This window comes from Strix aluco, chromosome 7, assembly GCF_031877795.1.
Source record: "Strix aluco isolate bStrAlu1 chromosome 7, bStrAlu1.hap1, whole genome shotgun sequence".
Classification (NCBI taxonomy): domain Eukaryota; kingdom Metazoa; phylum Chordata; class Aves; order Strigiformes; family Strigidae; genus Strix; species Strix aluco.
The window spans coordinates 19,242,034-19,268,521 of NC_133937.1; the positions used below are offsets into that span (position 1 = coordinate 19,242,034).

General features: G+C 45.7%; 2 protein-coding genes across 4 annotated transcripts in view; one reads left to right on the forward strand and one right to left on the reverse strand.

Moving 5' to 3' along the window:
- PIK3AP1 (phosphoinositide-3-kinase adaptor protein 1) overlaps positions 1-9,680 on the reverse strand; it is a 44,863-nt gene extending 35,183 nt beyond the window's left edge. Inside the window, exons 1-2 of the mRNA XM_074830758.1 lie at positions 9,550-9,680; positions 3,251-3,667 (exon numbers count right to left, since the gene is read on the reverse strand). Of these exons, the coding sequence (XP_074686859.1) occupies positions 3,251-3,667; positions 9,550-9,562 (430 nt within the window). The 5' untranslated portion in view covers positions 9,563-9,680. The remainder of the gene's footprint in view (positions 1-3,250; positions 3,668-9,549) is intronic.
- A 4,445-nt stretch (positions 9,681-14,125) lies between these two features.
- Positions 14,126-26,097, forward strand: NOLC1 (nucleolar and coiled-body phosphoprotein 1). 3 transcript variants are annotated; one of them, XM_074830760.1, is made up of 14 exons: positions 14,126-14,252; positions 14,347-14,402; positions 14,545-14,666; positions 16,231-16,346; positions 17,133-17,274; positions 17,797-17,900; positions 18,587-18,737; positions 19,577-19,717; positions 20,105-20,194; positions 21,491-21,637; positions 21,857-22,405; positions 23,116-23,228; positions 23,613-23,693; positions 23,978-26,097. In XM_074830760.1, the coding sequence occupies exons 1-14, from the start codon at positions 14,142-14,144 to the stop codon at positions 24,134-24,136; spliced, it is 2,082 nt and encodes a 693-aa protein (XP_074686861.1). In that variant the 5' UTR covers positions 14,126-14,141; the 3' UTR covers positions 24,137-26,097. The 3 variants fall into 3 exon arrangements, 2 of the variants coding, with proteins under 2 accessions (XP_074686861.1, XP_074686862.1); XR_012623990.1 differs by lacking the exons at positions 23,613-23,693; positions 23,978-26,097 and adding an exon at positions 22,767-22,881 and having other exon boundaries at positions 23,116-23,130; XM_074830761.1 differs by lacking the exon at positions 19,577-19,717.
- The last annotated feature ends 391 nt before the right edge of the window (positions 26,098-26,488 follow it).

The following is a 26,488-nucleotide window of genomic DNA, read 5'->3' on the forward strand; positions in this document are numbered from 1 at the left end:
CTCCAGCTGTGTGGCACAGAATCCCAGCTGCCCAGTGCACACAGCACAGCATGGTGTAGTATCACAAGCCAGACTTAAGTAGGGCTTAAGTAGCCCTTAAGCAGGGCTTAAGTAGCAGGCTGGTCACTGCACCCTGACTGGTGACTATACCCTGTCACCCTGAGCTGGCTTGTACAGTGCCATCCTGAGCATTTCCAGGTCCTTAGCACAGTTATTGCATAGCCTGAAAAACTTCCCCACAGATAACAGAGTGTCTGCAAACAGAAACCTTCATGCCCTCCACAGGTTGCCAGGACTGAGAAACTGTAGAAGTAAAAATGCCCCATTTACAAGAGAGCAAGAGTCAGTGTCAGCACACAGTTCTCAACAAGGCTAGATGTGTGCTTCCTCATTTCTGAATTTGTACTAAACTAATAAAATTTAAAATAGCTTTCAGCGTGTGATGTCTGGGGGTGTCATGTTCCCATGATGCACTAAAACCACAGCCTAACAGCTGCACTAGAGGCAACAGCATAGCCTGAGCAGGGCCAGTGTGAAGGCTCTGGAAAGGTATTTGCCCTCACCATGTCCTGTGTCATATGCTCCACTAGCTCAGGATTCAGCTGTAAGGAAGCTGAAGCTCAGTCACTCTTGCATCAGGCTTCATTTTTCAATGTGTGCTGACACTGCTGTTAGAAGTACTGGTGAATGAGTGTCGAGAGAAGTACTTCTCAGGGGAATACACCCGGGCAAGTAATTTCAAATATGGGCATAAACTTTCTCTGCTAAGTGCTGTAGGAATTGAGAGCTGCCTTAGGAAACGTTCACAGTCTGCTGTAGAGAATGGACTTAACTGAGACCTTCTAAGAGCTCCTGACTTCAAAGCCTTCATCTAAAATTCTAAAAATGAAGTCCTGGGAGAAGAGCGCAGGCTGTGTTTATGGGAGAGGTCTGCTGTCACAAACACTCTTTAAGTTCTCATGCTGGGGTTAGCTGCAAGCAAACTATAAAGCAGATGCTAATTTTTTATTACCAACCAAGAAGAAAGTTTTCACAGTTTCACCCAAAAAGGGAACTATGTACACCTGGGGTTGTCTTCTCTTCAGAGGAAGCATCAGAACATTTGCATTTGAGGCCATTCACAAACCTTGGTCTGTAGAATCACACTATGGAAGGGGTCACCTAGTAATTTTATTCCCACACAGAGGTAGGATCTGATACATTCATCCAAATACTTTTGCCATGAAACCAGCATATCTTAAGTAAGTTCTCCCTTCACAAGTCAGAGTGACAGCAGATGGCTTACCTTGGCAACTGCTTTGATGTACACAAAGAAACAGCCTGACATAACTCTTGCATGCAGCTGACAGCTCACATCATGTAGGGCTCCCATAACAGTAACAGAAGTCCAGAAATTCTGAATCTTTGTGTACCAAACAATTTGGAAAATGCTACAGCAGACTCCACAGCAAAGAGTTTGGTTTTATCTCATTTTTTCTCTCAGTCAAATATTTTCAAGATATACTGCAGTCAGTTTGAGACCAATGTATGCTGAAGTTCAAGTGAGAAAACAGAAAATAAGTGGATTTTTTTGTTATGTAGTAACAACAAAAATCCAAAGCACAATCTCCCTTTCAAAACACCATTTACATAAAGCTGAAGCACAGGTTTTATCAGCACATGCTAACTTTCAGCAGCAATGACACCTCTGCAGAAGGACTCTACGTCCAACTGTGAAAAGTCAGACTGTAGTACCTTACCCCAAAGAAGTTTTGCCATAGATGTATGGCAGCTAGCTCACTAAACAGCAAGGCAGACAAGCCGTACTTCCCTGGCTGCTCAGACAGCATAGCGCTACCAGCATGACTCACCTCTGCCCTCTCACAGAGTGGGTTCTGAGAAGTGCTGGGAAGATCCAGTACCCAAGCCCCAGGCACAGCCCCCAGAGTGCCAAGGGGCAGCCAGCTGTATGCAGAGAGAGCTAGCTCACCTGTGGAGAGCCACTTGTTCAAGTGGAGGAAGAGAGCCAGGTCAGCTTAATACAATCCACTGACTGTATCCAACATCAAAGAGAATGGAGGCTGCTCTTTAGTTAACAAGGCTCTGCATTCAGTGCACCACTGCCAACAGATATGCTTTCCCAGCATAAAAATCAGACTTTGGGTGCTTCCCTTTGATAAACACAGCTTCTCTCTCTAGAGAGAGAAGCAGTTGATAGAGTGGTTTCTAGCTGACCCATTCCCACGCCTGTCTCCTTCCCTTCACCTCAAATTCTCTTAGATTTTTAATGTGCCCAAAACAAGCAAGATGGATGAAAGCCTCTCACTAGTAGGGATCCACCTGGCTATGCGAAACCTCCCACTACAGCAAGTCCATCTAATGAAGGACAGAGACACTGGCGCTTCCTGCTCCACCCGCAGACCAGGAAGCAGGAGTCTTTCTTCTCCCCCATGTTGTGCTTTGTGCACTCAGAATGCAGCAAGTCAGAAGAGACTAGCAAGAGCTGGCGCTGGGAAGAGATTTCAGGATTGGCATCCTTTTGTACTCTCACACACTCTCCAGCTACACCAGAACTTACTCCTACTCCAGCCTAAAATAACTCTGACAGTCCTTGAGACATGCTAAGTAAAACCATTAACACCAGTAATCCAGAGAGATGTTGTTTAAACCTCCCTAAGTTTGAATATCATATTTAAAAATCAATAAAACATTGGTGCTGTGAGGTTTGGAGGAAAACAGTCACTAAACTTTTACTCTTGCCAGAAAGTGTCAGAAAAACTAGTTTAATCTCTGGTCAGTTTTATTTTTCAGAGTATAAAAGCTCAGCCACTGTTCTCTCTCTTCTTCCAGACTGAAAGCAAAGGAGCCAGGCTACCTTAGCCCTAGGTTATCCATCAGGAAACCAAAATGTTTTAAGGGTGTTTGAAAGGGAGATGCAAACTTTATGCAGGGCACAATATTTACAGGCAGAACGTTAAAGATATTCAGTTTTTATTTTTGATTTGCATTCAAAACCAGGCACCTAAGATAACCTCCAAATTCAGAAGTTCTCTATGAGTCACTGGTAATCTATCATGAATTAGGGACCAATTGACCAGGCATAGAAAAATTGGCTTGCAAAACTTCCTAGTTTACAAGGGTTGTGCAATTCGCTTTAGTTTTCTATTTCAGTAAAACATGTTACCAATGTTAAAATAAGGATAAACAATATCACGCATCTTCCTCCTCCAACTCCTCACCGAGAAGCACAACTCCACAGCTGCTACCTTACCTTCTGAAATCGCCTTCTTGACAGCTGCAAGGTAAGCATCAGGCTCATCATCATTTGTGAGTTCCTGCCACTGAGACCAATCCTTGAAAAAGGTCACATAGTCATCACAGTCCGTGACACCGCAGAACAGCTTCACTACTTTGCACGGGGGCCATAAAGCTTCCTGAAGGCTCTGCAGGACAGGAGGGAGATAAAAACTCTGCACCAGCTCAGCAGATAGCAAAAGGATGATGCTCCGACTTCTGTTGAACAGGTCCAGCTCCTGGTGGGAGATGGCAGACTCGCCTTCCAGCTGGTAGCTCAGAATCCGATGCTTTCGAACATGCCGAGTAAAGAGGAAGAGGTTCTGGAGATACTGACACCATTCAGTGGCGTCACTTGCGTACACAATCAGCACATCATATCCTCCAGGGGTTTCTGTACAGGTGCAAGATGATCACAGGGAGGAGGATTAAATTCAAAGCAAGAACTGACCCATAGCTTTGCAGCAAAAAACCCACAGGGCTGTCCCTATAATTCATGTCAGAAGCTCCAAAGCACTTCACAAGAATGGTAGATATATCCAAAGTGAGGTGTTCACAGCCACAGAGCAGTTCTAAGGGCGGCTGAACTCCTCTTGCACTTACCCCACTAAAATTCAAGTAGTTTTTTCATTCTCAAAAACCTTCCTATGAAGGAGGGGATTTCCTATGCAGTTTCAAGTGAAACAAACCACATGTGGAGATTTACAGATTTAAAACATGTTGATAGGAAAAAAACCCATAAAAACCTGACCTCCAAAACAAACTAGCTTGAAAAGGGGAGCTCACCTTTGCACGTGAAGTGAAATAATTTTAGGCAACTACAGGGTCTCTGCAACACAACTGCAGATCATTACATGCTTAAGCAGAGTATACACTAAACACAGCACACGTAAAACAAGAAAGGCCTTTATTTAAATGAGGTCCCACAACGCTTACAGGAAGTCACTATGTCTTCCATGGTGTTAGACATTTGCTCTCATTGCACCAGAAAGTAAACTGCCTGCTAAGTATGTCTGCAACTGAAGGGTACACCAGCCCCAGTGCTTGCAGCACAGCAATTCTACCATTCAGGCTTCAGAGAGTTTGCAAGCCTGTGTTAAGGGTCCTTCCCCCAGCACTGTCATACAAAGGTTTCACAACCATTTTGGCACGACAAAGCCTCTCTCTTCAGAGGGAAAGAACTAATACAATAGTGGTGGCCATAACACAGCCCAAAATACACTCACCAAAGGTGACTTACTCTATAATTCTCTAGAGACAGCTCCTACCTACACACCTGTATTTCTGGGCTCTGGAATGAAAACACTTTTAAAACTGTTTCCAGCTTGCAAAGAAGATCACATGCAAATTGAACCAGTATCACATGATGCAATGGTCTCCCACCAAATCTAAATTTAATCTTCATTAACCTGTGAAGAAGTTTACCCAAATTCGAGGATTACGGCTCTGGTCCCATGGTAAATTTCAGTGCTGTGCATTTCAAATCTTATTAGTAAATTGTCTTCCTCTAACTCCAGTTTGACTCTTCAAAAGTGTCAACATTGCAGCCCATCTCCATCCAGAAGCAAGCAAACAAAAGCAGATTTTTCTAATTAAAGTAGAAGGCAATGCCTAAAATTTGGCACATCAAAAAGAGCATCTGAAGAGAGTGAATTTACCAGAATTGAACAGGATGGTTTTGCAGTCATCTCATTAAAATTCAACAGCCTCCAAAGACTCCATTCTCTCACCTTCCCCAGACCTTAATTAAGAAATGAAGGCTGAAATGATGTCTGGGCTACGGTACCCCAGCTCTAAACCATATAATGACCAACTTTAAACTGCAGTTGAGCAGAAGTCGTAGAGTTGAGAAGTGCAGAGATGAGCTCTGTACTCAACCAATAGCGTTATAGTTACCTGAATAAATGAAAAGTCTCTAGCAGTGAAAGGATGATGTCCTAGCCATGGAGAACACAGACACTGCAGTTCAGCAGCATTCACTAGGACGGCTGCATGTTTCTGTGTGAATACAGCTCCTGAACCCCAGATGGAGGCTGCAGGTAGGAAACTGTAGGAGACAGCATTCTCCATGGAGGGGATCCAGCAAACTCATAAAGCAGACAAACAGACCCAAAGCCTTGGGACCTTTAAGCTAAGAGTGCAGAACTACTGTGAAAAAAGATGGCTTTCACACCAGTGAGAACACCACTATCACCAAAATATTGCTTCTGGCTGAACACCACCTGACAAAGATGACAGAATCACATGAGCAGAAACAGGAAAACCATGCAGAATTCAGGAGGTCAGTTGTTTTATTCTAGAAAGGGAGGAGTACCAGAGACTTCTGCTTCCAGTGCCACGTGTTGATTTACATGCAATACAGTGGGAAAGGGCAGCACAACTGTCTGCCAAGAACAGAGCCCACGCACGCAGCACAGCCAGCTGAGCCCAAGCTCATCAGATCGGAGAGACACTGCAGCGACTCTCTGAGGTGTGCCCAGGGCTCCTAAAGTCCTACCTTGGCACTCTCTGGGAGAAGTCCCACCTCTGGACTCTGGGAAACGTGGCAGCAGCTTCCAGGGCATTTTAATGTTCCGTAAAACAGAACACCTAATCCTACCATGCATTTTTAAAAAGAGCACAGCTTCTGTAACTCAACCTGTTAGCAAACAGGCCCCTCTCCAGTCTTTCAATGAAAGGAAGCAGCTGTGCTTGGAAAGGACAGAGGGTGGGGGAGCCATTGATTTTAAACATGCATTGCCTGTAGGGGCACTAAGTATCCAAGAAGCCTCCCTTCTCCGATACGTAGGCAAAAACCACAAACTTGACAGACTCTCTGCAAGTTCCCTGTCAGCATTTATATTCCCAGAGACAACATCACCCAGAGCAGTGTAGCCTCTGCACCCAGTAGGAGGGAACTTCACCTAGTGTTTAGAAAAGGTACTGATTCCCTAGATAGCACTGCTCTACCAGCACGGCATTCCCCTTAACAGAGCTGGGCCAGCTCTCCTCAGGCCCTCTTACCTCAACTCCTGTAGCCTTTTACACTTCTATGATAAACTGAGGAACAATGCATTTAAAAGGAGAACTGAGATATAAAGTTACTGACTCCACTTTTAGAGCCAAGGAAACTCTCTATGTTCATAAGCAAAAATACTGGAAGTGGGTCTTGAAGGGCTAAATAAGCTTAAGTCAGCAATGGGACTGTCCCAAAGAAAACAAAAATCTAGAAATAGTTTCAATTGCAACATTCCCTTTTAAAAGGTGGATGACACAAGATTCACTTTCCTGGATCGTGCTATTATTTTTCTAACCAAATACCTCCCTTTGCAGCACCAACTACTGTCCAGTCCTCAGGGAAAAGCGTAATAAATGGAGAATACAGAATGTTTCGGGGTGTTTTTCCCCCAACTCTTCACACATCAGTTACAGAAAAACTCACAGAGCACACTTTAAAGCACAATGTATACTCTGCCTTACATTGTGCACATATAAGAAAATCCCTAGGTGAACACCACACATTTTATTTCTATAAACCCTGACCTTAGATGGATGCCGTGACAATGCATTTGACAGGCTGGTTTTGGAAAAACAAACACAAGGAAACCTTCAGTTCAAGTACAAAAGATATGAACAGTGTAAGCAATAGCAAGATGAAGAAAGATTTGTGCCAGCCGACCGTTCCAAAAACCTCTCACACTCTCAAGTGTAATCTAGTTTAAATTTTAAAAATACCTCATTTTTGCATTCCTAAACTTAGGGTATAAAAGTCACTTTTGCCTCTGTTTACAAAATGTCAGCACTATAAATAATATTGCAGGTCATGTTGAGCTATTTATTTCATAGAAATACATCCAGGTGCGGTTCTGTTGCAGTTTGCAATGATAAACCATAACCTTTGGACTCCTTTCCAGCTCTGTCTCATCAGTGCTTAGTTGCACACTCCATTATACAGCAATGATAAAAGACTGATGAGTTTACAAACTAGTACTGTAGAAATGCCTAAGACCTTTAATTCAGGTGGAAGGCCCACAGACTAAATAGCATGGAGACAGAACATGATACAAAGCTTTCCCTAGCTTATAAAGTGAATGCAGAATGGAAGTGGATGAAGCAATTCTGTCAAAATCACACAAGACCCATGGCAAGAAAATAAAAGTATCCTATAGTGATAGAGTATATCATGCCTTCATAGTCCCTCTCTGAGAAGCAAACAAATCAGGCTCATCTTTGGACCATGTTTGGGAATAGTGAGGTGACAGTCTCTGAGTTCAGAGCAAACATGGGATAGTCGTTTATGGCCATATTGTAAGGTTCTGATTACCAGTGAAATGGGGAAAGAATACTGTGAGAAGCTGGCATATCAGCTCTGGGTAAGACTACATCTTTCCCACTTAACACTTCCCAAATTTGAATCAGATGTTGTCAACTATTATTACCTATTATTTCATTCTACAAGCCAAAAGGTTTGACCTTTTTCAGTTTACAGATCATAAATAATTTTCTATTGTTCTGGTGGGTCCCATAAAGAAAATTCAGGACCTCTACTAATACACAGCTTTCCTGTGTCATCTTTCACATCCCTAAGTAGATCATGACTTCTCATTGTCCACAAACTGGGTAAAAAGCTGACTGACAAATCCTTTACTCGAACTCAGATGATCATATGCAGTAGCAAGCAGATCTATTTTCATCTGCTAGATCAAACCCACCTCAAATTCTGACTAAATGAAAAAGTGCTACATAGCCTGTTCTCAGTTTACTTTGGGATTTGTGTGTATGGAGGACACACAAATATGGCAATCCAAAACACCAATCCTTCATAGAGGGGGATTCACTTCCTCTGAAAGACAATTGCCTATGATATAAATGAAACCCAATCCAAGGTGTCTCAATAATCAAGTTCTTAAAAGACAGAGTGCTTCTAAGAGGTGTTAGAAGCTGCTGGTGAGCCATTAACAGAAGTCCTCAGCACTTTTCATATTTCAGTGTCTGAAGTGTGTGTATTTAAGTGATGTATGAGGAAACGAATGCACTCTTTGCCCAGCTGGAATGCATAACAAAGTAACAGTGATCACATGCAATAATTATTAACATCCTAGTGAGACCTCTCACTTCGGAATAGAAAACGTTTGCTTTATTTAAAGTGCTGCAGACAAGCAAGAGGAAATAGAATCAAAGTAGATAAGTTTTGTGAACCAAATTTCAGTGATAGGAACAATAGATTTGCATTATGATATGTGAACCTAAAGTTGTTTTAAGAGTGTCTGTGAAATCACCTTCTGTTTATAAGGAGAAAAGTAGTTTTGCCCACGAGTCCCCTGAGGCCTCCGTTTAGCTTATTTTTACATCACAAGGAGATACGCTCAGTGAAACACTAACGTTACTTCACACCCTGAAAATGGCACGTTTTTCCTTTTTTAGATAAAACACGTATACTTCCCTGCAGGGAGGGGAACTTGCAAATTGGGCACTAGCAAGACTTACACAATATGGGCTAAACCCCTCTCCCCCTGGAGTTCCCAGCTCTATTCTAACCAGCCTGCATATACATTAGCTGTAACATTTTCACTGATGGCAACCTAGCTCAGTTTGATTTGTGATCCTCTGCCACTGTGGCAAGGGGCATCAGGTCATAGCCAAAAAGGAAGTATGCAAATACAGGGGGATAAAGCAGTATTTAGGAAGAACTGACTTCCCTACAAAACATCACAGAAAAACATCTAGGTGGTAAAGGCTGAGCAGGGACAGATTCCTCCACAGAATACCCTCCCTCAGAGCTAGCTGAGCTGCCAACCCGAAGCGCGCTCAAGACACGGGAGAGCTCTGCCAGCACCTGCCCTGAGCTCAAGCAAGAAAAGTCAGAAAGCTCAGCAACCTGGCTGCGAACAGAGGAGCCAGCGCTGCTCTGAAGAGCCCCGGGGCTCCCCTCACTTCGGGGAAGGGACCCTCCTTCTCCTTTCCCCAGCAGCGGCGCGCCAGGGGCGAGCAGAGCGGCGCAGCAGCACCGGCCCGCAGGCGGGAGCGGGCAGGGAGCCGCGGGCAGGGAGCCGCGGGCAGGGAGCCGCGGGCAGGGAGCCGCGGGCAGGGAGCCGCGGGCAGGGAGCCGCGGGCAGGGAGCCGCGCTCCGCTGCCTCCCCGCTTACCGGCACCAAACACGCGGGACAGCTCGCTGCCGGGTTGGGCTGCCGCGGAGAGCCTGGGCTCGTCGGGCTGAGCGGGGAACAGCACCCGCCCGGCCCCAGCCTGCCCCCGCCGCTGCCCCCGGCTCCCGGGGCGAGCAGCCGCGGCACCTACCGGAGGCCGCCATGGACCGGGGCTGGCGGGGAGGGGGCTGCTCCCCTTCCCTCACATCGCCGGCGGAGCGGAGCGGCGCGTCCCTCCCGCGGCCACTTCCTCGACCCCGTCCGGGCGCTCCGTCCCGCCGCCCGGCCCCGCCTCCCGCCCCGCCACCGCCCGCCTGCCCGGGGCGGGACGGCGCTCGGCAGCGGGGGGCGGCCTGGCCGGGACGGGAGGGCGCTCGGCAGCGGCGGCGCGGGGGGCGGCCCGCGACGCCCTCGGCAGCGCCCGGCACAGGGCGGCTGCGTTCGGCCCCGCATCGCCTTCCAGGTACGCGGCGGGATTCTCCTGCCCTAGGAGGGCCATTCCCTTTTCCAGCTGGCTCCAATCGTGTATTCCATAGGAGGCCGGGGAAAAGAGCGCTACAGTGAGGAACGGTGATGCGTTATGGTGATACAGAAACTCCACATCCTTAATCGCTTAGAGCAACGGTTGTGGAGAACAAGCGAGACCTGCTTTGTGCACACCCCTAACTTAGGCTTCGACTTCTGTCTTCCACGAGCAAGGAGTTTTATTTTTCCCTTGGGGAAAAACAAGTTGTTCCACATGGAATGAAGCCGCTTCATGTTCTGTGTTTTCCTCTAGAAGATGCTGTCTTTTAACCTCAGTTTACCAGATTCCATATGACTACGCTCATGTTTGAGTACAGAGAAAATAAGCAGTGGAAGGACACTGCCGGAGTTCAGACAGTAGGACTCAATTTAATTTTGTCTCTGAAGACAAAGCAACAGATTCTGCCTAAATAAGTCGATTCCTTTGCAAACTTGCACTGATTTGCATTCAGAAACATCTTTGCTGAGAACCAGTGAAGTCTGTCGCAAAGCAAAAGCAAACTCCTTACAGCTGGTTTCCCAGTCAGGACAGTCACTCCCAAGCAGTCAGAGGACATTCTGTGTGCAGCTTACTTAATGTCACAAACACTTAAGAGTTAGAACAGAGCTGGTTACAAACAATAAGGAACCAACTGTTCCCTACTAATCAACTCCTATCAAACTCTCCTGTTACCTCCAAACCTTTTCCCAAAACTGACTTTAAGCTTACAAACTGTGTGCCACAGCCTGTCTTCCAAAAACACAGTGTTTGCTCCCACAATAATAAAGTAGTAGGATAAAAAAAGACTTCCTGATGATACAGCTTTATGAGAAACTCCAGGTATGCAGAGAAGAAACCAGCACTTTCCCATTGGAATCATCCTGAAAAATGTACAATAGAATAAAAACCACCTGGGCGCTGGAGAAGCATGCAAATATAGAATCTAATTGGGATTTATGTGAGGGACAAAAATTCACTAGCTGGAAACTAGAGTCTCTAGCCAAATTCTTTGACTATTGTGGAACAATACACATATATTAAGAACTAGTAAAACAGATGGATAACCACATATATGATTTTATAATGATTTTTCCACATTATTTCCCTTGTAAAGCTGTTTATCTTCTAACGTTCAGAATAAAAAGTTAAAAACAAAATCATCTCTCTGATGTTAGATGAGGATTTCAACATGCTCCTTGGAATGAGCTTTTAAATTCTTTTTTTTAAAGCCTTGCAATATCAAAGGGCTAGCAGAGTCAGCTTCCTGCTTTGTGGGAACCCATGGGGCTTCTCCATATGTAGCAGTGTCACTTAGCACGCTATGTATTTTATTTAATCAATGCAAAGCCCACAGGAAGCCTCTTTAGGGTTTAAACTTCCTAAGTCACTAAAGTTAAATTAATGTGCCTCCCCAAAGAAGCTTAAGTAAAATAACTGCTAGCATGTTGTTTCAGCAACCTTTACAGCACCCTCCACCTAAAAACTTAGATGACAAATTGAGGCAAAAGCCCCTTCACACCCTTGAACATTAGGCTGGCTGAAGGGAGTTAGCTTGTAATGAATTAAGAACAAAATAGAGGGAGCCTTTCATCCTCCCTGGCTCAAAATTGACTTTACAAGTCAACATTCCTCCCTTCAATTCACTACAGCATGTGAACACAGTTGTATTTGCAGCATTATTCTCAAGGGTCTGTCTTATCCCTGTCCAAAGAGAAGGACTAGATTGCTCCTTCTGGAGCCATTGCTTTTTTGCTAGGTACTTTTGAGGGGTAACAAGGAAAGGATTCAGTAAGTGTTTGAATACCCATGCCATCTCTCTTCACTTTTCTTGGACATAAAAAGAATGGGAAAACCACAGAACTCTCACAGGAATGCTCTGAGGTGAACAGCTCTCCCTGCAGCTTTACCCAAAGAGATACACCAGCCAAGGGGAAGGACTGAAAAGACCTGACGAGTAGGTGAAGGGAGCAAAGGAATTCACAAGCAGTAGCATAAAACAGTTGCAATTTGCTTGGTTTTTAGATTCCAGGATTTCCCACTACTGCCTTGGGGAATACAAGAATGAAATAGCTTTCCTTGCACAGTTACTGCCCTACCAGGTCATCTGGACAGTTGCAGGCACAACACAGGGGAACACACCTAGACAGCCACACACCTCTGAAGAGCAGCAGTCACACAGCATCTGGGAACAGACCTAACTAGCAAAGGCCTGGCACGAGAGGGAGATGCTTACTAATCGGGTGAGAAGCAAAGTGAGCCAGTGAAGCAAACACAGCTAGTAATTTCCCTGGTTCCTCACAGCAGTTACTTCAGACAGCAGGACTTAAAATAAGGATGGTTTACCAGCAATGGCTGCGTCTCTTCCTTTCTTACGCAGACAAAAGCACAGAACTTATGCTGAGCTTTGCAGATGAAGCTTGCAGATGTAGCTTACTGTGGATGGAAGCTACAAGAACTGAGAGAAATACTGGTTCCTGGAAACAGTTTTCTTTCTGCAATGCAGCCCTGAGTTATTCCACACATAACAGAGGCAGGGCAGACTAGGGGCATCTGAAAACAAAGTACACATATTTAACAAGCCCTCAGCTGGACGTGCCTTTTCTACACTACAGGCAACGGCACCTGTATAAAATGACAGAATCTTACAGTACAGTCTACCACTACAAGAGCTGCTTTTATTTCCCCAGCAGTGCAAACGTGGCACCTTCCAGAGACAGCAGTAACAGGCGAGCTCTGCTGGGCACAGAGCCTGCCCACAGGGGTGTTCAGCAAGCACTACTTAACTGCACACAAGGGGAACAGAACCCCTGCACCGCAGGGCACAGCCGTATTTGGAGATGGTTAAGAACAGAGGGCTAGGTAGTAGAAACGTAAAGAGCATAACACTACCTACCTACTACTGCAGCTGCTTGTTTGACCCTAGCAGCCCTAACTCAGGACTTTTAGCATAGGACTCTCTTCTTTCTTTACCCTTATAGGCTTTATAGTACACTCCATTGAAGACAATTTTTTAAAAGCCCCATCACAAAGACAACAAGAACAGAGCACTACATCCATCAGAGCAAATCCTCTATTTCACAAAGTTCAGTGGAGAAATGACTAATTTAAAGCCGCTGCAATATACAACAGCTGAATGAAATCTCCTCCTTATCAGGATCCTGAGTACACTAACAGGCCATGCTTGTCCTCAGCAGCCTCACCCGGGGCTTCCACACCCACCCTTTGCCCATAGGCTCAGGAGCTCTATTTAAGCTCAGGCCTGGGCCTCCAGTACTTGTCTATCCTATTTCATAGGTATGCTTGTTTTAAGCCTGATCTCTGACCCTACCTCACTGAGGGCCTTCAGACTTCTGTTGTAAGTAACCTTACTGTCCCTTCCCTCTCTGGTCCCTTTTGACCCACAGTGTTACTTTTACCCTAGCCCTTCCTCTGGCACCATTCTCCTTTGCTCCCGAATAGATTCCTCGCTAGACCTGACTCATAGCTCACCTTTCTCGGGACTGCCAGTGAATCTTGTTGCCAACATCTGGCTCTCCCTACCATGTTTAAGCTATGTGAGCCTACACCCTGTCGGTGAGGTCACTGACAGCACTCAGGTTGCCTACAGCTACCAGTTTGTTCTCCTCTATGGAGCAGCCTGGCTTCTTCTGGTCCCTACCATTCTCCTTTCAGTGATCATACTTAAAACGGATTACAACTATGAGTAGACTGATGGGGGGCGAAGGGGGAGAAGAGTTTAAGTGGACTGAAGTCTTCCCCCTCCAACCGTCATATGTCCTAAGTCTCCTTGCAGAAACTGTCCCGGGTTCCCACCTCCTCTCCGCTGTGGGCCCTAAACCTGCCTCTGCACCACAAGCACCTTCCGCCCCGCCTGTTGCCTTAGCCCAGCCGCGGCGCCACCACTGAGCGGGACCTTTCCAAATCCCCTCACGCCGGCAGGATGGCTGTGCCTCACGGGTCCCTCCTCTGCGTGCCCGCCCCGCCAGCAGGCCTCTCCTCCTGGCTGCCGCTGCCGAGCACCGAGACCTGCACGCCGAGGCCCGCCTCCCCTACACCGCACCCGGCGGCTCCTCTTCCCCCCCCGCCCCCGCCCCCGCCCCCCCCCCCCCCGCCGGCCCCTCACAGCCCGACCAACATGGCGGGGAGGGCAGAGCCACAGCGGCGCGCGCACGTCCGTGCGTGGCGTGGCGTAGCGCGGCGCGCGCGTGCGCGCCGGCGGCACGTGGCGGCGGGGCAGCATGGCGGAGTGGCGCGCGGTGCCCAGCGACCTCTTCCCCTTCGTGCTCGCCTTCCTGCGCGAGAACCGCTTCGAGGGCGCCGCGCGCGCCTTCGCCAGGGAGGCGGCGGCGGTAAGCGGGGGGGGCGGCCCGGGGGGGGCTGGGTGCTTGCCTGCCTGCCTGCCTGCCTGCCTGCCTGCCTGACGCGGCCTCTCTCTTGGTTTAGAAGGAGCAGGACCCCAACGCAGCCTCCCTCCTGGACATCTTCAGTTACTGGCTGAAGTAAGTGCCCCTCCGGCGGCGGGGGCCGCGCTTACCGGGCCCGGGGGCGAGGGAAGCTCTATCGCGCTGCCGGGCTCCCTCCGGCACCAGCCGCCGTCCGGCCCTCGCCTCGTAGTCCCCGGCTCAGCCTTTCTCCCTGTAGGTCTCCAGCGGCCAAGAAGAGAAAGCTCGTTCCCAACGGCCCCCAGGCGAAGAGGAAGCCGGCCTCCAGCAGCGATGACAGCTCCAGCGAGGAGGACGAGACCCCCCCGGCCAAGAAACCAGGTGGGGTTTGTGAGCAGCCTTCAGGCAGGCCAGGGTTGTGTTGGACACGGGCTCCTCACCCGGATATAGAGCTCAGCTTCAGCGACTCATTTGAGGGCCTTCAGCAGCTCTCAGAGACTAGGTTTGTATCGATTGATCTTGTTTGCGGCAGGTCTTTTGCCCGTGGCATGTAAGGTATGTTCATCCTAGCGAAGGGATGATCTCTTCATCCAGTTATAATTTAAGTACATCAGGGTTTGTGTCTGCTAGAAGGTTTTAGTCATTCAGTTTGTCTCTTTTGGCTGAGACTGGTGAAGGCATTGGGCTGTATTGAGTTTTGAAGGGGCTGTTTAAATAGCACCTTAATTTCTTTGTCTATATTGAGGTTCTGCTTTCCAAACACTCACTGATAGGACATCTTGTCAGAGTTACTACTGCTTTCTTCAGCACATTCGACCTGTGTGTTGATTTAAATATTGAGTGAAATTTGGTTTTGAGTGCATGTAGATTGGGCTGGTACTCTCTTCATGGGAGGTAGCTACCTCATGATTTGTTTTCTGTGCTATTTTCCAGGGACTCTCAAGTTTCACTGAGAGCTTTAAAGGATGGTTTCCTATCTTGCTGTTGTAGGAAAACTGATTCAGGTTTTATAAGTGCTTTCACATTTGTTAAAATATGCATAATTTGACGAAACTGCGTGGCTAGGATTTATCAGGCTCCTCTGTATTGGTGGGCACCGTGACCTGTTTGATGCAGGGCAGTTGTACAGTGTATCCTCGAGTTCCAGAGAAATGCCAAGCATCCTTGCTCACCTGCTGCTTGTGTGAGGTTGCTACCATCCTTTATCTCAAGCCTGTGTCCTAGTGTTATGAATAAATACGTCCTTTCCCTGCTCTTTGGTATGCGATGAGCTGTATTTTTCCCTTTTTATCTGGAATTGTTCTTACACCTTGTCTTAATCACAGTGTATGCAAGTTTGTCTATATATAGCAGTAGGCTTGTGGGAGAGACACGGAAAGAAAACTGGTCTTCAACTGAGCCATCATAAAGCTGAATTTGAACCTAGATCTGATTTTTATTTGATAAGGACAGCTGCAAATGTAATTTGAGGCAAAATTATTTCTTTTGCTCCACGTTATTAAAAAGCAGTCAGTAACCAGGAAGGGGCAGATTTGGCTAAAACGTGTTAAGCAAAGTGTCTGGAACTTTAACACAATGTTACGGTGGTTCTGTTTGGAAGTCTGCTTTTTCAGCGGGTTTTTTAAGCTGGAAGGTGTGCAGACCCAGTTAATGTTAACTCGGTTTGTGGGGACACTTTCTTTGTGGGGTGTCCTTTTTGGTGATAGAAATCTGCTCTTCAGTGTGTATGTGACAAAGATAATATCTAGAGTGGGTTTTATCTTGTTGCCTACCCATTTTGGAGTCTTCTGCCACACCCTGCTCAAGAAACAGTCAGTGATGAACCTCAGTCATGGTTTAATGACTTTAGAATATCCTTTTGCCTTGATACATACTACTGCAGGATACAGGTTCATGAAAGTTGTGGATTCACATATCATCAATGTGTGCTGTCCCTTATTTGCAGCTAAAGCAGCAGCTGTGCCCAAGTCAAAAACAGTTCCTCCAGCCAAGAAGGCAGAGAGCAGCAGTGAGGACTCTAGTGATGATTCAGACTCGGAGGAGGAGAAGAAGCCAGCAAAGGTCAGCTTTTCTTTCCAGCATCTTTAATGCGTGTTTGACAGTGATGGATAGTAGCAAATTTGACGAGCAGAATTCTCTCTGAAATTGGACTCACCTTTCCTGAACTATGAAGTGCCTAGACTGCTGCAGGTACAATGTAAGAATACCTTTCTGTAGTGGGTGGTGTGCCATTTGGACAGGTCCCATGAAAAATTAATTTCATGTCCAGCACTCACTTTGTTTCATATTCTAGTCTGTTCCTTCTTTTTATCCTAAGTCTGCCAGGGCTTACTTTTTTGCAGAGAAAGATTTATTTACAATTGCTAAAATAAATCTGATCTTTTTTTTTACATATGTGTATATATAAAGAGACAATCTTCTCTTTCCTTCTTTTTGCTGCAGTCATAGTCTTGATAAGTGATGGGGGGGAGGAATCTTGCAGTCAGTGTACACTAGAGGAGACCAGCCAGAGTTGCCCAGTCAGTATTTTCAGTCTTCAAACTAGTGTGATCTGGAGAAGGAAGAGAACAGTGCCAGCCCGAGAGCCACCCCATTTTGAGGATGCAGAACTGGAGACTGGGGTGCAAAGGAAGTCTCCCATGGGCTGCTGGGAGGTTTCCCAGAGCAAAATCGTTATCCAGGGATTTTCAGGCCCTAACCATTAGGCAGAGTGGTGGTTCCAAGTCAAAATGGTAACCTCTTTGAAAGATGTCTGTTTATACTCTGTATATGTGTGTCTCACTTATTAGCCTCCTTTTTTCTTTTCATGGCTAAAAGGGCTAATTAGTTTTCTCTCCTGCTGTTTAGAAAGGCGCAAAACCTGTGGTGAAGCCAGCTGGAACCAAAATCCAGCCTCAGAAGAAAGCAGAAAGTTCCAGCTCTGACTCAAGCAGCTCAGATGAAGAAGCACCAAAGAAACAGCCACCAAAACCAACAACACCTAAATCGGGTACCTCTTATTGTGTATCATGAGTCAAAGCACAAAACCAATAAAGACAGGGGAGGAGTGATGGGGGCTGTACCTGCACACAAAGGCATATATATTAATATAGCAGTCTGAAAATCTGCTGTCACTGCCATTTGCGCTCCAGTCCAGTCTGCTTCTGACATGGAAGAGGTGAAGAACTGATTGCAAATAAAACATCTGGTTCCCAAATGCTGCATTGCTTGCATAAATAGCTGTAATCAGTAACCTTAAGTTGTGCTTTTGCCAGTGTCTTTCCCTCAGAAAGCAGAGAAGATCTTTACTTAGCCTTTAGTCCTGGAACTTCCGATGAGCTAGAAAGGACAGTTTTCTGAAAACTTCCTCTGAGCTTGCAGTAGGATAAAACAACAGTTTTGCAGTACGGCTTTAATCAGCCCTGTTGGCTTCCTGTGTTTCTTTTCTCTCTATGATACTTTATGCTGAATGTAATTACCCCTCACCTACCATAGCATATTTTCTAAAGTCTCTTTTTACTTATCTCAAAAGGAAGTAAAGCTGCCCAGGCAGCCACCAAGGTGGTCAATGGAAAAGCAGCAAGCAGTAGCAGCAGTAGTGAAGATTCTGATGAGGAAAAGACTGCACCAAAGAAGGTAAATTAGACCATGAAAAACTTAATGAACACTGTAGAAGTCTAGTAAAACTGGGTGTATCTCTGTCTTGCAGGCTTCATGAAATGTGTAGACAAAGGCACAGACTATACAGATGCTGGGCACAGTATTTTTGGCTCTCATACCTCCTTTTCCTTTATACAGTGGGATTATGTGTGTTAGCACCTCTCTATGCACTGGCTTTCTTCTTTAATACCTCCTTACCGCTTCCTCTGCTCCTTTTACAGGAAAACATCTCGTTGTGTCATAACCATATTGTAGTCTCCATTATATGTTCACTTTTACGTGACGCTTTTGTGCTTAGCTGTCTGTAACTTTGAGTTTTCCACTAGGGAATGTTTAAAAATGTTTTGTGCAACACAAAAAGAATCATAGTTGTGTTTAGTCAAGTGACAGTTGCTACCATTTCAGTCAGTTCTGTGCCCCTTAGTCAGAGGAGCTCCTCGTTAGGGATTCACGTGGCAGAAAACAATAGCAGAGTAGCCAGAAAAATCATGATGTTCATGTGTTTCCTAAAATCTGCATGAGAGTCTTTGTTAATCTCTCTCCCTTTGTCTTCAAAATTTGCTCTCTTAAGTGAGGTGAAGAGTTAAATAAACCACATCCAGTTGTCCCCGCAAGATTCCTGTAACTTCCTCTTTGTGTATTTCTTTTCTTCTTGTGATAAGGCTGTTCCCAAGAAATCACCTCTGCCGAAACCTGCAGCCACTCAAGCATGTCCAGGGAAAAACAAACGTGCCAAGGAAAGTTCCAGTAGTGAGGACTCATCTGACAGCTCAGACAGTGAAAAGCCACCTGCAAAACAAAAGCTGAAGTCTGGTAAGTACTAAATACCATTGCTGCTGTGTGTGGGGATGCTTTTGTTAGTCCCGCTGTCCTGGGAGAAGTGTGTGCAGGGCACAGGCAGGTCTTGCTGCACACAAGTTTCCAGGTGATGCTGGTGGTGGTAAGCTAAGTTTAGAATTCAGCTCCTCCCTCAGTGAGGGGTGTGTGGAGTGAGAGGTTCTGACAGGTTCTGCTTGGTTTGCTGCATGTCCTCTATTCAGGGAGCCTTTAAGTATGTTCTTCCTGCAGATTTCCTGTCTGCCAGGATTTGGGAAGTAATTTGTCACTGGTTTGGTTATTCTTTAACTGAAGCAATTTAAGCTTTTTAAAGTTTTTTGTGAAGTATCCAGGGCTGTGCAGTTGCAGTCCAGCAGTTGGGTTAAATGGGCCTCTGCTCAATATAGTATAGTGCTTTTAGGATTCCAGTAGAGAGCTGATCTGAGTGGAGGATCAAGCATGGAAACTCAGTCTGATTCTCTAACCAGAGGATTTGAGAAGGCAACAAACAAAAACAATCAACAATTGACATCTCTATTTTTTCTGGAAAAGTTTGGCGGCACAAGGTCACATTCTTCTAAAAGTGCAGAGAAAACTTCTGCAGAGATGATTGAGTCAGCGGAACCTTGAGAGGAGAGCTAAACTCACAGTAGAAGGGAGGTAGCACTAGGGTGGGTGTAACCTTTCAAATTATAAGCTAATACCTTTAGTTGTAGATACAGAAGGGGAATAAATGGAACCAAATAGCAGAAGTGCTTTACTCTAACTACAACAAACATGTCTGGTGCCGCTCGCATTATCATGCGGGCATCTGAATGCTGTGTCTCCCTTCATAGGTCAATACAGTGCTGTGCCGCCTCCTCAAGCTACGCAGACAAAGAAGGGCCTTGCCAAGGCCCCTACAAAAAAGGCTGAGAGCAGTGACTCTTCAGACAGTAGTGATGAGGCAGAGCAGGTGCCCCCAAAGGGCGGAGCAGGTATGTTGTGAGAAGAGGAGGCTGCAGAGGAAGTACTACATGGTGTGCACAGTATTTTGGTTTTCTTGAAAAAGCCAGTTGACTTTGGTCTGTGTTTCTATTTGCTTCTCTGGAAGCTTCTGAATAATTTGAAGGCACCCCAAACAACGCTCTGTACAACCTGTGGATCCAAACTGTGCAGGTTGGATTACTTTGCACGTGTTAGTTTGAAAAGTCATCAGAATCTAGTATAGCAGGAATAAGACTGGTCCTTGATTGACTTCTGGTGTGCTGACTGAATGGCTGGTGCACTGAGAAAGGGAGCTTTTTCACATCTGGAAAGGTTTGGATCTTGGGACAATGGTTTGGTGTGGATGTGGCCTGTTAATTTTAAACTTGCTTTTGCAGGCAAAGCAGTAGCAGCTAAAACAATCCGTGGCCCCCAAAACAAAGCTGTGACTACCAAGAAGGCTGAATCAAGTTCTGACAGTGACTCAGGTAATTCACGAAATAAAGTTCTGATTTTTTTGTGTTAATGTCTTTATTGGTCAGGTTGCTGTATAGTGGTGTATCTGCTAAGATCCTTAGCGTATGAGCTCAAAAGCTTCACAGTCTCCATAGCTAACAAGATGTGAAATTGAAAAATGGCAGCCTGCTATGCAGAGAGGAGTCTGACCATGAGACATCAGTGAGAGCATTGGCAAGTGCAGGAAGGTCTGCATGTTGCTAGATGGAAAGAGTGGGGCATCATGTGTATTGGGTTTCTCTGAGAAGGTTAATGGTTATACTTTTTTTGAGGATCTGTGTCTTAAGATTTTTGGTTTCTATTATCCCATTGTGTTTGGGAGAAATTTCCACAATAAAAAATGTTACTGCCATACCAAGTTCAAAATAGACTCAAAAGAGGCCTTCTCCTAATGTGACCCTAGAAATGGGGGCAGTGTGCTTTGTATCTCCTGTTGATCAGGTTTAAGGTTTGCAATGCTGTATTTCCCATGTACTAGTTCACGGTGCTTCTGTTGTGTATCTCAACATCTCTGGTGCCACAGCAGGGACTGTAGGTGGCAGCTGCCTATCTGTCTGCAGACAGCTAGCACTGGACTGTGTGATCCTTCAACAAGTGGCAGGGTTTGTGTGATTTCTGGTTTTGTTGTCTAGTTTCTCACAAATGGACAAGGTTTTGATTAGTGTTATTAAAGTGTTCAGAAATGTTGGAATAGATCTGGCTTAGCATTCCAGATTGCTGTGACACATGATGCAAAGGCATATTTGTATGCAGGAGTCTCCAGTCCATCCTCAGACTGCTGCTAAACACATCTGATACAGAAAATAGAAACCTAGAATGAGACACTGTGCTGTTGCTGTCTCAGCTTTCATGCTTTGCCAATTTTATCTCCTAATTTTTGCCTCTTCTTTGATCTTTACCACATAACTTCTTTTCTTGATGTTTATTCTCCCTGAGTTCTTGGTGATACCTGTACTTTCTCCAGTCCCTTATTTTGTACTCCTCTCGAAATACCTGCTTCCTTCTGCATGCATTAGTGAAGAACTTAAACTGTTTGTTTCTACTTCCTCCCAACAAAGAAGATATATGGAAGGATGAATGCTGTCCCCTGACCATTCCAGTGTTCATCAAATGCTGCTTATTGCCAGTTATCTAGTGGCTCAGCCTTGGGCCACAACCTGTTTTGATTTTCACTTCCCCGTGAGTTATATACATGTTATTACTAAAGTAACTTGCACCAGAGGCTTATTAACTTAAAGAACATCCTTTTTTTTTTTTTTTTTGTTTAGATTCTAGCTCTGAGGATGACAAGAAGAAGGTAGGGAGTAAGCTCTCAGCTAAACAACCTGTGATAAAGAATACTTCCAAACCAGCAAAAGTAGCTGTCAAGCCTGGACAAGCAAAGAAAGACTCCAGTTCCTCCTCAGACAGCTCAGGTATTGGGGTGGGAGGAAAGGAGAATTTCCACATGCATGTTGTGCTTACTCAGACCTCTGTGTTTCTAGGCAGGGTATGAGGGTGTAGTTGGACAGGAATACCCATTGCAGTGTTGTTTCAAGCAGCTAATGAAGTGCACTGCATATCAACATTGAATCTGTACGTTAGCTTCATGTTAAGGAATGGGGCTTAGCCTTGATTTTTCTTTTCTATTCTAGATTCTGATAGCTCTGACAAGAAGGCTCCTGTGAAGCCCCCAACTAAAGCAGCAACCCCTGCAACAAAGAAGTCACCAGCTGCCACAAAGAAAGCACAAAGTAGCTCTGATTCAGATAGCAGCTCCAGCAGCTCTGAGGATGAGAAAAAGAAAAGCACTTTGGCTAAATTAGCTGGCAAAGTGGGTAAGCCGGTGTCCAAACCTTCCACCCCAGCTCCCAAAGCAGGCACTTCTGACTCTGATAGCTCAAGCAGTGAAGAAGAAAAGAAGCCAGCAGTGAAACAAGCCAGCAAATCTACAGGGGCAGCAAAAGCAGCTGTGGGGAAGAAGACAGCTGCTTCTAGTAGTAGCAGCAGCTCATCTGATAGTTCCAGCGAAGAGGATGAGAAGCCCAAAAAAGCAGGGAAAGGAGCACAGAACAGTTCTAAGACCACTGCCTCCAAAGAGAAAGCAAAAGCATCCATACCAGCAGCAAACAACCTGAAATCTAAGCCAGCTGGTGGCAGCAGTGAAAGCAGCTCTGAAGAAGAGACTGGAAAAGTCAATGGAGGTATCTGCAGTCTGGGAAGTGGGTCTGTCAGGCAATGTTACTGAGCTAAGCATGAATAGGAGCCTTTCCTAAACAATATTCAGTCTAATCTCTGTGTGCTATTAGATTATGCCATCTGGTGCAGTACTGAGAGGGAATGGTTAGTTTTTAATTTGGTGTGATGCTTTTTGTCTGTAGTTTGTATCTGCTGGCAATGAATTTGTGGTAACATGAAGTACATTTCTGTACAGTTGTTGCCAATTGCCATCTGTGCATGCACGAGATTGTTAGTGACAGCAAGGCAGACTGCTGGAGGACCTTGTGAGTGGGACACCACAGGTGACGATGCTCCAGTGCACAATCTCAATCTTTATTCCTCCAGGAGAACAGCTTTGAATGCTCGAGTGATGTGTGCAAATGCATACTGTGCGACTCCAAGAACTGGCGAATTTTAACCGACAGAACTTTGTCAAGTGCACTAAATCATTAATATAGAGGTACCCTATTCCACAAAATTGACTTTACCCGTTAGGATAGGATGACAAAATCTTTGCTGAGCCAGAATGGCTATTAGTGTCTGTTACAGCAGTCTGCTTTCTGGGTGTGGTAATGCAGGGCCTGATTCTCACACCTGTGTCAACACTGGGTTTGCATTCTGGGGGAGGGATGCCATTACCTTTCCCAATACTGCAGTTACTACCTTTGAAGTTTTACTGTTGTACATCTAACAGGCATGATCAGGAAGAAACAGAAGAGGGAAGATGTTCAGGAGCCAGAGACACCACACAGTAAAAAGGCAAAGATCAAAGCTAAAACACCACACACCGTTCCCAAGGTGAAACGGGTGAGTGAGGGTGGACGGTGGTGACTGGTGGGAGAGGCATCTCTGCCTCATGAAGTAGGCTTGTTTTGGGGGGAGGCTGGGCCCACAGAATTATTTGTATTTTTGCTCCATCCTCAAGCACTTGAACCTTGTCTGGAGAACCCTAGGGAGTGCACATACGTGCATAATATTATTCTGGCAAAGGTTGATTGGATATGCTTGCACAGGAGCATCCTTGAGCTGCCTGATCTGAAGAAGGGAAAGAATTATGAATCTGAGAAACACTTAAAGATTGAGGTGATGTGAACAGCGCTCCTTATTTGCAGAGCAAGGAGGGAAGGAGGTTGTCACTAAGGGAATATCATGTGCCTGTATGTGCTTACTGTATCTCATCTTCTTTAACAGGCAGCCTCTCCATTCCGCCGCGTAAGGGAAGAAGAGATTGAGGTGGATGCCCGTGTTGCTGATAACTCATTTGAAGCAAAGGTAGGGCTAGGTAGTGCCCAGAGTGGTAACACTAGGCGTCTGCAAATACATGTCAGCAGAGCAGCCTTGGTGTGCCTGTGGGCAGCCTTTTTGGTGGGAACTTTTTCCACCAGGAGGTGCTGTTAGGAAGTGTGTGAGCACTGGCAGGGGGTGTGTGGGAGAGTGGAATCAGCTTCAGTGTTATTGTACTGCTGTTTGCTGGGTAGGATGAAGTGCAAAGCCTCGCCTTTACTCTCTTGGGTACTGACCTGCATTTTTTTCTTCTCCCCCTTCATCCTTCACAGAAAGGAGCAGCTGGTGACTGGGGTGAGAAGGCTAACAATATCCTGAAATTCACTAAAGGCAAATCTTTCCGCCATGAGAAGACAAAGAAAAAACGAGGCAGCTACCGTGGGGGCACTATATCGACCCAAGTCAATTCCGTCAAGTTTGAAAGTGACTGAGAATGTTTCCTTTAGAATTCATAAACCACCTGCTCACCAGAATGGCTTGGATGGGCATGTGGACATTATGGATGTCAACCCTGCCTGGAATGCTACCTCCCCAAGCCCATTGTGGGGCCGGCAGCTCCAGCGTGGGGATATGGGAGAGTGGTTGGATGTTTCCCCCTTTTACTTCTAATTCTGGTTTAGGCCCTTCTTTTGGAGCCATCCTTGAGCTGGTGTTAGTGGCACCACTAGGGTAACCTCCAAGACTTAAATTTTCTACAGTCTTATTTTAAAAGGCTGGCAGGGATTTTTCACTTCAGTTTCCGGCCCATCTGGTAGAAGAAAGAGAAATCATTTTCCTGTATCTTAACCTCCCACTTCTTTTTCAGCCTCAGATACCTGTGAAATGGCAAGTATTGTAACTTGCCTTTGACCTAGTTACTGTAAGAGCAACAACTGATTTGAACCCTCTGGCTGTAATCCCCACCTGACATTTCAAGTTCACAGTCGCAGGGTTCCTCTTTACTGTTTCCTTCTTTTATGGTTTCACCTTGCAATAAATTCCTACCTTCCTCTTCCTTCCACTCCTGTTGAGGCCACTAACCAGAGTACTTAAAGAAGCAGAGTCTGAATAACCTTAGTCGAATAACTGTATTGCTTGCAGTTGCAAGTTGGGGGCTTTTATTGGAAAGACCAAGGTCTCTGGTACTGTTGTGGCACTCTTGATAACACTTTCATTGGGAATGGAGTGGAGATGTGCAGAAACTCTTGACTGCGTGGAGGTTATGATGTTTGGCTCAGTGGGAATGGGTAAGGAGGCAGAGGAGATAAAAGCCCTCTTTTCTACCGAGCTCTGCTTTTTCTGTGTTTTTGTTTCAGAGGCTCTGACTGCAGTGTGGCATTGCTCCTTGTTCTTTCAACAGAAAACATGCCAGCTTATGCTTACTCCCAGCAATGTGCCATGCAGCTTGTTAGGAGTCAAGATGAATGTATCATTAATGCCTTAAATTTCTGGGTTGGATCAGTTGCTCTTTGAGCTGTTTTCCATCTGTTAAATCCCTCTCAAGAAGAAAAATGCCAGTTTTCCCATAGCACTGAGGCAGGTAAACCCTGGTGCTGTAAGGTTTGAAGTGTTAGCTACAAGTACATGTTTGGTATGGGAAATTTCAAACAAATTCAGTAACTTGCAGCCTAAACTGAGATTTCATGAGCAACTGAGATAATGTAATGGCCTACTGTTGTTGAGGGGTCCAGTTGCGTGACTGCCTCCTTATTTCTGGTGTAACTTGCACCTGGTGGAAAATGGTTGTCCCAGCTACTTTTTTTCCCCTGTTAGGTGGGTTAATTTAATTTAATTTTAGTTGGTGGAGCAGTCTGCTGAGCCCATAGCTAGTATCAATTGAACAGCGGTAGTGCATGTTTGGGAAACGGGGTAGTGGGCTGTGAGAACTGCTGACCCCATCTCATGAAACTGCCAGCCACTGAAAGGTTATACAGGGCCTGATTTTCATGTTTCCATTCCCTCCCCAAAGGGTGACAGTGAGAAGAGCCTTGTTGTTACAAGAAGCTACATTTGTGTGCAAAGCAGTGTCACCTAATTGAGGGTTGGATGAGACTTGATGAGCCACCCCCATATACATGAGCTGCAACTTGTTCCAATGAGCATTTTTCAGGACTTCCCCTCTGACTTGCACAATCACTCTGGTGCCTGGATTCTAGGTTACAGTGCAGAGGGGCCCAGGAAACCACGGTTATTACAAGGAATTAAAGGTTAGAGGCCAAAGGAGGGTGGGAAGAGTGTTTTCTGTCTGGTGATTTGAACATTATCTTGCTTGTGTGATTTCTCATTTGCCCTCTTCTGTTTATCAGGAACTTACATTTGGAACTCTTAAATTTTTTTAAAAACTTGTGTTTCGGGGGTATTTTAAGTATGAGAATTTTAATGTGTTGGAAAATAAAGATTGCTGCCTTTGTAATCTGAGTGGACCTGGTAGTTAAAGGTGTGGAATAGCAGGTGGGAAAAGGGAGGGTATCAGTGCTGGGGGTGAGGTAGCACTGTCTCTACATCTGTCTACAACCACTTTTTATCTCCATAGTTACACACTTGTGCATGCAACAACCCTTCAGAAGTGAAAGGTGGCCTGTGCAGCTGGCTGTCAAGTGATTCTGCAAGAAATTTGGATGAAACTCTAGGAGAATATTTGCTTATACTGAGACAAACTGAGGCTGCTTGAGTCCCTTGCCACCAGAATATCTGGTTAGCTCTTCTCAAATATTGCTACCAAGTTAGCTGTATGGCAGCTGGCAATATCACTTAGGTAGCAACAGCCTGTGGGAATAAGTAGCCATAGGCATAACTGAAAAATT